This window comes from Gallinula chloropus, assembly GCF_964237585.1.
Source record: "Gallinula chloropus genome assembly, chromosome: 16".
Lineage (NCBI taxonomy): Eukaryota > Metazoa > Chordata > Aves > Gruiformes > Rallidae > Gallinula > Gallinula chloropus.
This window is the reverse complement of record NC_140101.1, coordinates 13,854,393-13,868,308: the sequence shown is the minus strand read 5'-3', so window position 1 is coordinate 13,868,308 and position 13,916 is coordinate 13,854,393. Positions and strand designations below refer to the sequence as shown.

The window sequence follows — 13,916 nt, the reverse complement described above, 5'->3', positions numbered from 1 at the left end:
GAGCCCGACGGGAAATGTAGTTCGGGGCGGGATGGGGCGCATGCGCAGAGCCGCCGGAGGGCGTTGAGCATCCCGGGGAAGGAGAGCGGGGGCGGATGGCCCTCCGGGGAGCTCTGCCGGGGTACCTTGGGGCGAGCCGGCCGCGGGGGTGGAGGGAGCCGGTCTCCCCTTCCCTCCCCTCCCAGTTCCCTTCCGTTACAGCACCCGCGAGCGCTCGGGCCCGCTCCTGGCCCGGGCTGGCCCAAAACGGCCGCCCCGCAGCCCCACCGCCAGGTCCGAGGAGGCGGCGCTGGGAAGCGAGCGCTGCCCCGAGGCGCTGGCAGCAGCCCCGCGGGGCCCGACGCGGCTCTGCCCCCGGCTGCTCTCCTCCTGCGCTTGCTGTGGCCCTGCCTGGCAGCGCGGTCTGGCTCTCGGTGCCAGCGGGGAACGCAGCGTGGGTGCCCCAAGTCGTGAGGGCTCTAAAGGCGGCCCCCAGCCCGTGTTCCATGTTAACTGTACAGGGAGCAATGTAAAGGAATAAAGACACCCGGGGTTAAGGTGGTGCCAGCGCTGCGATGGCGCCCGGGTGATGCACTGCACACCTCACATCACCACCCCCACCGCCCTGACCAACCCAGCCCCCAGCACAGCTTCACCTGCCAGAGCCCTGCCAGGCAGCGAGGCAGCGGTGAGCTGAATCACAGCCTGCAGCTCCGCAAGTGCAAACAGGGCAGCCTGTTCCCTGCCGCCCTCCCACCGCCTCAGGGGGAGAAGGCTGCTCTGAGCCCCTTTCTTAGGGCTTCCCTGCCCCCTCCTTGCTTTTCAGTAGGTTTTTTGCCATTCACCAGCAACTCATGCTAAGATCTGACGCTGCATTTCTCTATCTTCCCCTTTGTTAGCTCCATTAGTCTCTCGTGTTTGACCTTTCATCAATCCACAGCCTCTCCAAATCCAGTCACTCTTGAAATACCTCAGAAAAGCTGGCCTTAAGTTTTGGACTTTGCAGGCTGCTTCAACTGGAGAGAAACAAGACAATTACAAGGGCAGCATCAACAGTGAATGCTAAATTTGGGTTCTGTGCTACTTTTCACAAGTTGACCAAAACCCCATTTCCTTCCAGCCTTGGGCAGATGCCAAACCTGCATTTCACATTTGGATTTCTGACAAAACTCCCCTAAACTCCATTGACATGACCAAGTGCTCACAACACTGCTTGACTGGAGCTCTCCCTCCAGCTGGAGTATCCCACAGACATGCTGCAGGCCCCAGGAGGAGAGGCAGCAGCACACCACAAGTACCAGCTCTGTTTCCCCCCAGCCCCCAGCTGACTTGTCACAGTCATTCTGAATCCATCAAGTTCTAACAGCCATACGTACAGGGAATGGAATCTGAGCTCTAGTGGGACCATCAGCCAGCCACCACCGAGTTCATCCCACCATCCCTCAGAAAGAGTCCCAAACATCTGTCCTTCATCACGTTGCCTATGAAACAGAAGCGTGTCAATGAGGCTCCAGCATGCTCCCTGCACTCCAGCAGCCAGGCTAAGCCACAGTTTTCCATTTAAAGGCTTACTAAGGGTCCTAAGAAACCCTATCACAGGTCTTTCTGTTAAAAGAAAGTCTTAGTAAAACAGTAGTCGCTCTCAAATCCTGGAACAAACCAGAATTAAGGTTGGCTGATGTTTCTCTGACTCATCCATCCCACAGCACTAATCAAGATCCATCTGATTAATCACAGTAGAGCAGTAGCTGTGGACAGATGAGCTCTTTCAGCTCTGACTGTGCTGAGGGAAGATTTTTGCCTCCTAAGGCTTCTGCTACTGGAGCTGCTTAGGTGAGGGCACTGAAATGCCATGGTTAGCAGAAATCTAACCATGCTGGCAATCTGCAGTCTGTCCCACAAGTCCTTCATTTCCCTCTACATCACAGCTGGGTCAATGCTGAGAGAGAACTGGGACAAAGCACCAAGCAAAGGCCTGCATCTTATTGTTCTACAGGTTAGACTATGAATAGTGTACAGGAAAGGAACTGTATGGTTACAAGGAGCCACTAACAAAAGCCCCTCTTCGTCCAATGATGTCTCAGTTTTAGGGTGCTCCACTCAGTACTCCCCCTGCCACAGTGTATCAATCCAGCATTGCTAAAGGAGACAGACAGAGCTACAAGGGCCTGTACAGGTTACCAGTCCTCCCAATGGGCCTGTCTGGCCAAAAGTGTTCCAGAGTGTCTCTTACTGCACTCACAACTGCAACAGGATTTCCACCCTGAAGGGCAGGAGTGCAGATTTCATGTAAATTCACAGCACTAATTCAGGTGAAGACAAAACCAACAGCTACTCAAAGCAACCCCACATCAGCAAAGGCTGAGCACTGACCTGGTTGTCTTTAAGTATTCACTGACCACGTGGGTTTATTTATCCAAATGACTGTGGCTTGTTTGTGTTTGCTCCAGACACCTCAACTTCCAGCAGGCTTGAAGAAAACCCAAAATTTTTCTGCCCCCTCTCCCTTTTTCTTTAAAAACACTGTGTAACACCACTGATTTCTCTCTTGCCAATCATTTACAAATACCTGTTGAAGACACTAACACCACATGGAAAGGACTGGATTTGCCAAGTCACCTGAAGCTTCATGCCTTTCACCTGCTTAGCCAGGCAGAACTGCACCCTGGTTTCTGTCAGAAAGGTCCCAAGGAGTTCACACAGCTTATGGACTGTTCAGCAGTTGCTTGCACCAAGGGAGAGTTGCACTTCAGGCTGAACCAGGTCCCCTTCCATCCCCACACATTCAGCTCAGCTGAGGTGGCTAGAGTTATGCAAGCAAGGGCTCAAAGGGAAGTTTAAAAGAGGAAGGAAATGGGGATGTTTCATAGGAAAAGCATGTTAAATTCTGTAAGAAGAAAGTAAGCTCCACTGCAGGGTAAATGAAACCTTTGCCAATCCACAGCCTACTGCAGTCTGCAGATGACATTACCAGTAATATTTAGCAAACCAGTTTCAGGCTGGGGGTCGTGACCCACACTGAGCAATTTTCTGTCACAACCACTCTCCCCATGCCACCCTTCATGCTTGATACACAACATCTACAGATCTGAGCCTCCACCTCAGCAGCAAAAGGTTCTCTCTACTGGTCATCAATCTCTCAGGCTAACTGTATTCATGAAGAGGCCAAAGATACAAGGTGGAGCACACTGCAAGAGGGAGACTTGTAGTCCTGGAAGTGAAGCTACAGCTCGCAAACCCTGCTGCTCCCCTTGCACTGGGCTCAGGCTCACATGGACTCTGCCTAAGCCTGTAAAACTTCAACACAAACTCACAATGAAATAAACCAGGTACCTCTAAGCTGTAGGCTTCACTTCCCAAACACCCCTTTGCTACCTGGGCAACCAGCCTGCTTGGGATTAGCACCCTTACAGCGTTAACAGCTGATACCTGGAGCGCATTTTAGGAACCAGCAGTAGGAGAATTTAATACAAAGCTGTTTCACTTCATAACACAATTCACATTGTGAGGTGTGACTTTGTCCATTATCAAACTATAAAAATATATACCCAGAGTACAAATCAATAATTTAAACGGATAATGAAAACAGAATCAGGTGTTATCTAGGAAGACCTGTCCCAGTACTGCAAGTTTAGAGTTAAAAGATTGACTGGGGCAACTCAGGAGGGAGTGTGAATTCTTCTTCGAGTTCCTCTTCTCTCCGCCTTCCCCTGAAGGGGCATCTCCAGGGGCTTTTGCAGTCTCCCCATCACTATGGTCCGGAGTTGTTGTTAAAGTGAATTTCCTGGTTTTCTTCAGGGAGTAAAATTCCCTCATCAAGTCTTCCACCTCCCACTGCTCCTCCCTCCTCCTCCTGCAGCAGTGCAGCGCTGCAGGGTCTATGGGATGGGCTTCCGTGTTGAAGACGTACCCTCCAGCGTTCAAGACACACTCCCCGTAGGGTGTGATCACCACATCAAAGGCTGAGCCATCGTTGTGAATGAAGTTGTCTGGGTCAAACAGCAGGTACAAGTATTTCACTGTTTCAGCCAAAAAGAAGGATTCCATGCGATTATCCAGCCTGTGATCTCTCAAGTCTTTGATCTACAAGGTAAGGAATACAGAGGGGTACAGTTACATCCAATTCAGTTATGAACTTGGTGGGGGGTGGGGGGGTGCAGGGAGTAGTAAAACCAGCTTGCAATTCACTTCAGTTAAGCAGCAGAGTGTGGCACCAATTCCTCCTGTGCTTCTAACAGTCACCTGCAAATACATCTGCAAGGTTTCAGAGGTTTTGAATTACCACAGTCTAGCACTAAGGGACAGGGAACTAACACTCAGGAGAAATGCACTTCCTAGCTGGGCAGGGAGAAGAGCAAGCAGGCTTCCTATTGTTTCCCCCAATAGGAATGAATCATAAGGCTTTTACCTATTTCCAAAATCACAGTGCCTAATTCCTGATATTTATAAGGTTTTTTGTAAAACAAAGCTTGACAGCATGTTTGAAATCTTCCATTAAGTGATTTTAGAGAAATCACTTACTGCAGTTCTCTTGTACTGGATCCAATTTTCAAGGTACAGGGGGAAAGCAGAGAGCCTGGCAGGAGGAGACCCTGCTGAGCTGAAACACCCAGTAGCTAACACCACACAGGAGGCAACATAAACTTCTGATGTTCTCCCATGTTTTGGGTTCTGGTGCAACAGCCAGTAACTGAACTTGGCCCACTGTTCAGGGATGTTACTACCTGGCTACCACTGGCCAGGTCTTTATCAGCGACCTGGATGAAGGAATTGAATGTTCCCTCAGTGAGTTTTTGAATGACACTAACCTGGGGAGAAGTGTCAATCTGCCTGAGGGTAGGGAGGCTCTTCAGAGGGATCTGGATGGACTGCACTGATGGGTTGAGACCAACGGGATGAGGTTTAGTAACACCAAGTGCAGAGTCCTGCACCATGCAGCACTACAGGCTTGGGGAAGGGTGGCTGGAGAGCTGTCAGGCAGAGAAGGACCTGGGCGTGTTGGGTGACTGTGAGTCAGCAGTGCGCCCAGGTGGCCAGGAAGGCCAATGGCATCCTGGTTTGTATGAGGAAAAACGTGGCCAGTAGGGCCAGGGAAGGGATTGTGCCCCTGTAGTGGGCATTGGTGAGGCCACACCTCGAGTTCTGGGTCCAGTTCTGGGCCCCTCACTACAAGAACGACATTGAGGTCCTTGAACGAGTCCAGAGAAGGGCAACCAGGCTGGGGAAGGGGCTGGAGGGCAAATCCTCTGAGAAGCAGCTGAGGGTGTTCAGCCTGGAGAAGAGGAGGCTGAGGGGAGACCTTATCACTGCTTACAACTACCTGACAGGAGGGTGCAGAGAGGTGGGCGATGGTCTCTTCAGCCAGGGGACAGGAGATGGGACAAGGGGCAATGGGCTCAAGCTGCCCCAGGGCAGGGTCAGATCAGATGTGAGGGGAAAGTTCTTCACCAAAAGGGTTACTGGGCACTGGAACAGGCTGCCCAGGGAGAGGGGTGAGTCACAGACCCTGGGTATGTTTAACAGATGGGGAGATGAGATGCTCAGGGATATGGGTTAGCAGAGGACGGGTATGGTGGGACTAGATCTCAAAGGTCTTTTCCAGCCTGGTGATTCTGTGATCAGCTTCACAGAGGAAAACGAGGGGTGTGTTTGGAAAAGAAGTCATGTTTCAATCACCTGACTCAATGGCAGAACATCACTCATGAGAATATCCAAAAGCTGATTTTTAGCAGCCATTTAGCTGACTCAGCAGTTATTTAGCACTTACAGTTGCAAATCCACAGTCCACCTTGCTGATTTTCTCTATTGACTCCACAGCATCTCTTCCCAGTTCCAAGAGTGTGGGATCTCTTGTCGCACGGTACAAATACATCGCACTCTCAATCAGCTCTGCAAAAAACCCAAACATTTGCAAGCATAAAGATCACTAAACCACACAGGCAGGGAAAGAGAGATGTCTCTAACTGCCCAGTTATCTTAAAGGGGTGGTGTTAAATCAAACAGCCCAGCTTGCCTTGCATTTCCCCTGGCTCAGAGCACAGACACTTGGTTACTTGCTTTTACTGAGGACATGTTATAAGAAGATTCACTCCAAGCAGACTGGATCAGCTCAGGTAAGAGTGAGTAACACTCCCTGCCCACATTCAGGGAGTGGGAGGAGAGCAAGAGGAAATCAAGGATTAAAACTCAGTTCTTAGAAGAAAGATGCTTCTAGAAAGGATCATAGACAAGAAATTCACCCCTGAAAATTCAGTTTTCAAATAGGGATACCTAAACCCCCACAAAAAATCTGGGTTTACTTACTACAGTAACAGGTCTTTTTGGATGCCATAACATATTTGAATGTTAATGCTGATGAGTAGTTTTGGTAGAAGTGTCCAGTGCAGATGTCACCTCAACACTCAGACCAAAAGGAAGTAAATTATTCTCATTTGATGTGCTGGGAAGCAGCCCTGAGGAACAGGTCTTGGGGTTACTTGTGGGTGAGAAGCTGGAGCCCAGGCGGCCAACCACATCCTAGGCTGCATCAGAAGTGTGGCCAGCAGATCGAGAGAGGGGATTCTGCTCCTCTGCTCTGGTGAGACCTCACCTAGAATACTGTGTCCAGCTCTGGAGCCCTCAGCACAAGAGGGACATGGATCTGTTAAGCATGTCCAGAGGAAGCCACAAAAATGATCAAAGGGCTGGAGCACCTCTCTTGCGAAGCCAGGCTGACAGAGTTGGCCTTGTTCAGCTTGGAGAAGGCTCCATGGGGACCTTATAGCAGCTGTCCAGTACCTGAAAGGTGCCTATAAGAAAGCTGGGGAAGAACTGTTCCCAAGGCCATGGAGTGATAGGATGAGTGGGGATAGTTTTAAACTAAAAAAGGGGAACTTAGGTTGGGTATTAGGAAGAAGTTCTTCAATATGAGCGTGGTGTATCACTGGCCCAGGTTGCCCAGAGAGGTGGTGGAGGCCCCATCCCCAGAGACATTCAAGGTCAGGCTTGATGGTGCTCTGAGTGACCTGATCTAGTGAAGATGTCCCTGCTCACTGCAGGGGGTTGGACTAGATGGCCTCTAAACCTTACACATTCTATGATATTCTAAGATATTTACAGAGTTTTACTGACCTAACCATCAGATACGCTTTTTTTTTTTGGTCAGAGTTGTAAAAAAACACAAACCAAAAATAACCACCCAGAAAAAGGATCATTTTACTGCAGTATCACAGACCAACATATAATCCTTTCGTGTGCTGAGCTTTTGATAGTGCAACTAGAATCAGTTTATTTCAGGAACTCAACAGAACTAGAGCAGTCCATGCATACTCAGTTTCACATCCTAAATTTAAAGGATACAGGCTGTCATGTTAACATTTCACATGACTTCCACGGAATCACCAGGTTGGGAAAGACCTTTAAGATCATCAAGTCCAACCATTCCTGTCCTAAGCTAAACCACGTCCCTAAGTACCTCATCTACCCTTTTTTAAAACATATCCAGGGTCAGTGACTCAGCCTCTCCCTGGGCAGCCTGTGCCAGGCCCTGACAACTCTTTCAGTGAAAATTTTTTCCTAACATCAGCTCTGCCCCTGCCCTGGCCCAGCTTGAGGCCATTTCCCCTTGTCCCATATCCTGTCCCCTGGCTGAAGAGACCATCGCCCACCTCTCAGTGTAGGCAGTGATAAGGTCTCCCCTTAGCCTCCTCCTCTCCAGGCTGAACACCCCCAGCTCCCTCAGCTGCTCCTCAGAGGATTTGCCCTCCAGCCCCTTCCCCAGCCTGGTTGCCCTTCTCTGGACTCGCTCCAGGACCTCAATGTCCTTCTTATGGTGAGGGGCCCAGAACTGGACACAGCACTCAAAGCTGGAACCAATGCTGAGTACTTTAAAACATCCCATGTCAGAGAATCTAACTCTCATGTTGAATCCTATGCTGTGATCCCATTAACAGGCTCCCTTTGTACAGCAACTCTATGATTTGCTTCCTTGAAAAGCCAGCCCTGTGTCTGCTAGCAGCAGAAGGCAAGCTGTGTAGCTCTGACTAGGGAAATCACTGGTACAACATGTTCAGGAACTAAATCAAAGCTAAACTGGGAAGCAGCTTTTGGAGGGCAGGTGTTGGTGGCATTTACCCTGACGACCAGAGCAAGAGCAGGACTTCATGCTCCTCTGTTTTACTTCTGCTTACCAGGCCGGAGTGGATATCCTTCTCTCTTGTCCACTGTGTAGCCCTGGGGGATGTTGTAGAACTCGGGCAGCCCACCAAACTGCTTCCAGACTGTGTAGTAGTTGAGGAAGGTTCGCATGGCGTTGTCTACGTCCCCAATTAGGCTCTGGGAAAGAGGAAGCAATTAGCAAAGTTGACATCTAGGTGAAGAAGAAACAGCACAGGAACTGATGCAATTACACTCCCACAGTCAAAGAGATAGTGACAGGAATGGATTGTTCAGCAGGTCTGAATCATGTGAGTAGTACAGATGCCTTCAGAATAGCTAGGACTGAAGGACATGGGTGCTGCTTTTCTGTTGGGACCCATTCCACACACCTAAATAGTACGAATTCTCTTTCGTTTCCAGTTAATGAAAGGCTGGGTTTCCTCAGTCAACATTTCTTTTAGTCAGTCACAGCATCCAGTCTCTTTCAGTGGCAATACTAAAGTCCCAGACCAAATGTAAGTACTGTTGAGAAAGCAAACCACTCAGTGGGGAAGTATTCCCACAAATTAAGCATTTAGGAGGTGGTGGGAAGAGAGACACAATTTTCTTTTGCCTGAGGTTCCCACTGGGATTAGAGACCACTGTCAGTGGAGTTTGCTACAACAAAACTGCCCTCCCACCATGCTTAATGGGACACTCTTTTTACAGACCACAGATACAGTCAGCATCTGCTCTTCTGCAGCCTCAGACTACTGCAGGTGGCAGTAGAGATCAAAGCAAACTTTTAAACCAGCACAGATGAGGGTTCTACTTCCAACTTTTATCTTAAAGATGGACCCAAGGCAGACAAACATCACCACATGCTGCAGGTATGGCAGCTCTTACCTGTAGGCCTGGCCAGTAGGCCTCCAGGGACTGAAAAACAGGCATGGACACTGTTCCTTTGTACATCTGAACCCAGAGGTACCAGTCATCAAACTTTGTGTAGTTTTTGATAGCTTTGTTATACTCTATAAAAAAAAAAAAAAAAAAAAAAAAAGAGACATTGATGGGTAGGTAATCCAGCAACAGAAAATACTCTTTTTTCAAGAATGAGAGAAGCTGCCTCTTCCCTTGAGCTACATCAAGCAAGTGACTTCTGAGGATGCTGCTCTCCTTGGTAACTCTTTCTTATTACAGACTGTTCACAAGTATTACAACAATAGCTTCAGGAACAGTTGTGAATGTACCCTGTTAACTCCTCCATCTTCTTCCACATGCAGAGTTCATACAGGTGCAGCCAAGGAAGCATTCCTGGGACCCTTCACACAGAAAAACTGCTCACCTAGGAACATGGACATCAGCTCCTTGTCCTGCAGGAGAATGGCTCCTTTAACAAGGTACTCGAAGTAAGAGTCCACTCCTGCCCCAATGCCAGCATCTTGGGCTACCCACTTGGCAGTTATCACATCGATGTGGTTACCAACCTGGAAGAAATAAGAAGTTAAACTGGAAATAAAGCTAATCTGGTATATTATAATTAAAATAACCACCACAGCACAACCACACAAGAAAACTTTGACCCTTTTGTCAGACCACCTGTCTCTCAGATTCACAGGGTCCATGCCAACTAGCATTTCCTCCATTACAAGACACATTTATCAGTATCAGAGAAGTATGAACTGGAGAAAATATAACTCTGGAATTTTATGCTTCAAATATAAACACAGCACTGGCCAAAACAACATGCCATTATGCTCCTGTAAAAATGCACATGCCTGGTCCTAATTCACATCCTACAAAAGAGCAGAGGAGGATGAAGAGGTAGAGATAGAGACATGGAGGCCAAGGATGTCAAAGGCATGAGAGCTGCCATGCTATAATATTTAAATAGATGCTTTAAATCTGTGACTCTTCAGCCTAGGAAGAAACAAACCCCAGATGATGGAGAATATAATACACAACTGTGACTTGCTCAACAAAGACGAAAAACCCCAGCTATCCAGTTTGTTTCTTGGACAAGGATTAACAAAAAATAGAGATGCCAAAGCAAACAAGAGGGAATGCTTCTTTATATAGCATAGGAATAATCTGTTTCACCCCACATATGCAACACTAGGAGCTCACATAGGTTCAAAAAGCAGCTACTGAAATTAAGTGACAACAGACTGACCAGCAGATATTGAACACACAAATAATGCTTCTAGCTCTGGCTATTCCCAAAGTGCTGAAGCTGTAGATGCTGGGAGTGTCCTGTTGTGTCCTGTTGCATTCCCTGTGCTCTTACTCTCTTCACCAGGAGTGAGACTAACCTTTTGTTGTAACAGACCATCTGTTACAAAACCTGCAATGCCCAGGAGAAGGCACTTGTCTCCCAACTGCTTCAGAAGAGAACAATGACGCAGCGCTGGGTTGCACCACTAAAGCAGAGATGTGGATGCTGCAGGTGCTGTGAAACGATGTCAAATGTGCAACTTCAGCTCAGTTAGTCACACTGTGGGTGTTCATCTACCTCTGTACCCTCACTGTTTATGCTTTTTAAGCTTAGAAATGCATCCATGAAACTAGACAAGAAGCAGGGTGGCAAATTCCAAGTCCGTTCCGCACTCACCAGCCCAATATCTGAGCGATTTTTCCACAGTGCCTTCAAAGCCTTCCTGGCAACATCCTCAAACACTGGGTCACCTGTAAGGTGGCTTAAAGTGGCAAACTCCACTATAAATGTACCGATTCCAGCAGTACAGGTAACTGGGGTCTCCCCGGGGTTTACTCCATGCAGCAAGTTCACCGTTCCGTATGGCATCCCAGTCGGGGTCTGAAAAGCTGAAATAACAGGTTTGGTTCATGTGAAAGCGATCACTGTTACCCCTGACAGGCTGTCACACAGACACATGCCTTGATTCAACCAGACACAGGGAACAAACAAAACTAGAGCAACCCCAGTAACTGCGAAGGATGTAACGAGATGTTGCACGTGAGATGCTGGGAGGGGCAGAGAGGATACCCCGAGCTACTCACGGCCCTGGGCAGGTACTGCAGATCTCTATAACCTTGCCCAGAGCAGCAGACTGCATCCCTACCTGTTTTTTTTTTTCATTCTAACAGTCAAAACAGAACTACTCACACAGGTCAAAATGCCAACGCTGAGCTCGTGGTTACCCTGTGGTAGCCCAGGATGCACCCCACGCAAGAGTCATACTGCCAGGGCACACATCCCAGCTGCAGCCCACAAAGGGCTAGATAAGGCTGCACCTTCTTGTCTTCACAGGCCGCTGTTTCACAGCCTTTATTTATTATTTACATCAAATATACTTCCCCTCAACAAGCAGCACACCGTGAATACAGCACTCAAGAGGCAAATTCTACAACAGGTACCATGCACTTGGCAGTGTTTTACCCGCACGCTGAACCTGAGTTTAGGGTACATAGGATTGGTTTAGGAGTTTACACACCAAGCAGAGTCATCTTCAACAGCCACACCAGTCACCACACATTGTTCTCACCCGGGAGGAGTTTGCGAGCTGCTTCCTCCGCCATCCTGAGGAGAGGTCCGGAGCATGGCCAGCCCGCTTCCACTTCAATGCCAGCCTTCTTCGACAGCAAGTGAGCAGAAAGGAGACCACCCACCACTGGAAGTGCACAGTAAGAATCCCATTAAAGAACGTGGGAGAGGAATGAAATCTCAAACCAGTTCTGTTCATTTGTGTTTATGATGATGCTGTGGCAGCGTTTCTGGAGACGAAAAGCAAGACGGCTCATCTTAAACAGCCCAATTCATGTGCCACACAAGAAGAGCAGGTTTTTTTTTTTTTCCTTCCTGCCTGTTTGCAATGGGCAGCAGATACATTTCTCCATTATTTCAAAGCACCAGACCCTACTTGCCCTATTACACCATCACTGCCCTGCAGACAGTCAGAGCACTAACAGTATAATCAACAAAAACCTCTATGAGAGGAATTTTATTTCATTTCTTCCAGACAACTGACTACTATGCTTGTGTGCAGTAGTGCAGTGTACCTTCTTAAGGTCTTTGGAGACTAATGTCTACACCAGAGCCAAGAATTTCAGTGTGCCTGAGAGCAGCTGGGAGTTACCAGCCCTTTGCACGGGCCTGTCTACTGTCACATAACAGGCACAAACCCAGGAATTACACTGTCCCAAATACTGGCTCAGGAATACCTGACAGGAGAAATGAACCCCCCATAACTAACAGCTCTGTTCCCTGGTGTTTGCAGGGACACAAGGCTCTAAATGCCATTGAGACTTTCAAGAAAAAAAGACAAGTTTGACTTTAGAATGCTAAAGCAAGGAACTAACACTCTCTGTTTCAAATCAGTACGTACAGACAGACACTACACAACTGGTACAAAAAACCCCCATTTATTCTAAAGACTAAAAATTGGCACCAGAACACTGGAACTGCCACATCTACATAGTCTGGGCTGAGGCAGGAAGCAGAAAGATGCTGTGCAGAGACAAAAAGGAAGTGATACTTGAGGAGGCTCTTCCTGTGTGTTTACATGTCCTGCTACACTGCATTGCAAGTTCACTCTGACCGCTCAGAGCCCCACACAGGAAGGGTAGGCAGAAGAAACACCACGGAAGAACTCACCTCGAATGTTAGTTTCGAAGACGGACGCGTTGACATCAATGTCGAAATCCACCCCCTCCTGCAGCACGTTGACCACTCGCTGGAACTCCGAAAGGTTCCCCAAGATCTGCAGGGGGGCAGGACAGCAGGGAGCACGGCTCAGAGCTCACAAAAAACCCAAAGGTGCAATTCAGTGTCGGGGCTAAATCTGGTTTTGTTTCGCTGCTTTGTGAAATCATTCATTACAAGGAGCAAACAAGAAGCTGCCCATGGTGTAACCCCATTTCAAACCCTTTCCTCCCGCGCCTCTGGTGTGTTCCAGAGGGGAAGGTGTTGTGGCTGGCAGCTCTGGGCACCCACCACCCAGGGCTGGAGCGAAGCGGAACACCAAGGCTCCTCGGTCAATTAATCGCTGACTCGGCAGCACTGCGGGGGAAGCCCCGGGAGAAGGGAGGAGGCTGAGGGCGGCCCTGAGCAGGTGTAGGCCGGGCGGAGCCCCGGGGGTCGGGGGGCAGCTCGTACTCACCAGCAGGGTGTCCAGGGCATCGATCAGCGTGAGGGAGAAGCTGTGCGAGGAGAGAAGCGACGTGAGGCCCGGCGCACGGGCGGGGACACACACACACACAGGGACAGACAGGCGGACGGCCCGGGCCCGGCCCCGCGGCCGGAGGGAGGGGGGATGCCCCGCCCTGGGCCGGCCCCTACCTGCCCCAGGTGTCCTGCCCGTCACACGTCAGCGGCCGCAGCTCGTCGTAGGGGAAGGCGCTCTCCAGGTAGTGCTCGTAGGCGTGGTAAAACATGGCGCGGACCCGCTCCCTGAGGCAGAACCACAGCTCGTTCAGCCCCGCTCCGGCTCGGTCCCGCCCGGCCCCGCCGCCGCCCGGCCCCGCGCTCACCGGTAGGAAGCGACATCCAGCCCCCGGGCGGCCGCGCCGGTGCCCGCCGGCGGCGCCAGCAGCGGCAGCGCCCACAGCAACAGCCAGGAGCCCAGCGAGCGCAGCATGGCCGCGCCCGTCCCGCCCACCGCCGCCAGCCAATGGGAGCGGCCGGCGCGGGCAGCGCATGCGCAAGGCGATGGAAACGCGATGAGCTGCCGGGGCGCTTCCGGGGCGCCGCGGGGCTGGGAGGGAGCGAGTGTGGAGGTAGCGGCCCGGCCCCGCTCCGCCCCGCCCTGCCCTGCCCCGCCCTGCCCTGCCCCGCCCTGCCCTGCCCCGCCCCGCCCGGCCCTGCC

The 13,916-nt window shown here is 50.2% G+C and overlaps 1 protein-coding gene across 1 annotated transcript; it reads right to left on the bottom strand.

Moving 5' to 3' along the window:
- Positions 1-3,442: 3,442 nt before the first annotated feature.
- LOC311197739 (ER degradation-enhancing alpha-mannosidase-like protein 2) lies at positions 3,443-13,688 on the bottom strand (the record flags this gene model as incomplete). The annotated part of the gene is made up of 11 exons (XM_084271535.1): positions 3,443-4,062; positions 5,747-5,868; positions 8,148-8,292; positions 9,001-9,125; positions 9,440-9,581; positions 10,706-10,917; positions 11,598-11,723; positions 12,707-12,812; positions 13,212-13,251; positions 13,391-13,501; positions 13,582-13,688. 11 exons carry the CDS (start codon positions 13,686-13,688, stop codon positions 3,571-3,573), a joined length of 1,728 nt encoding a protein of 575 aa, XP_084127661.1. The 3' UTR covers positions 3,443-3,570.
- Positions 13,689-13,916: the final 228 nt, after the last annotated feature.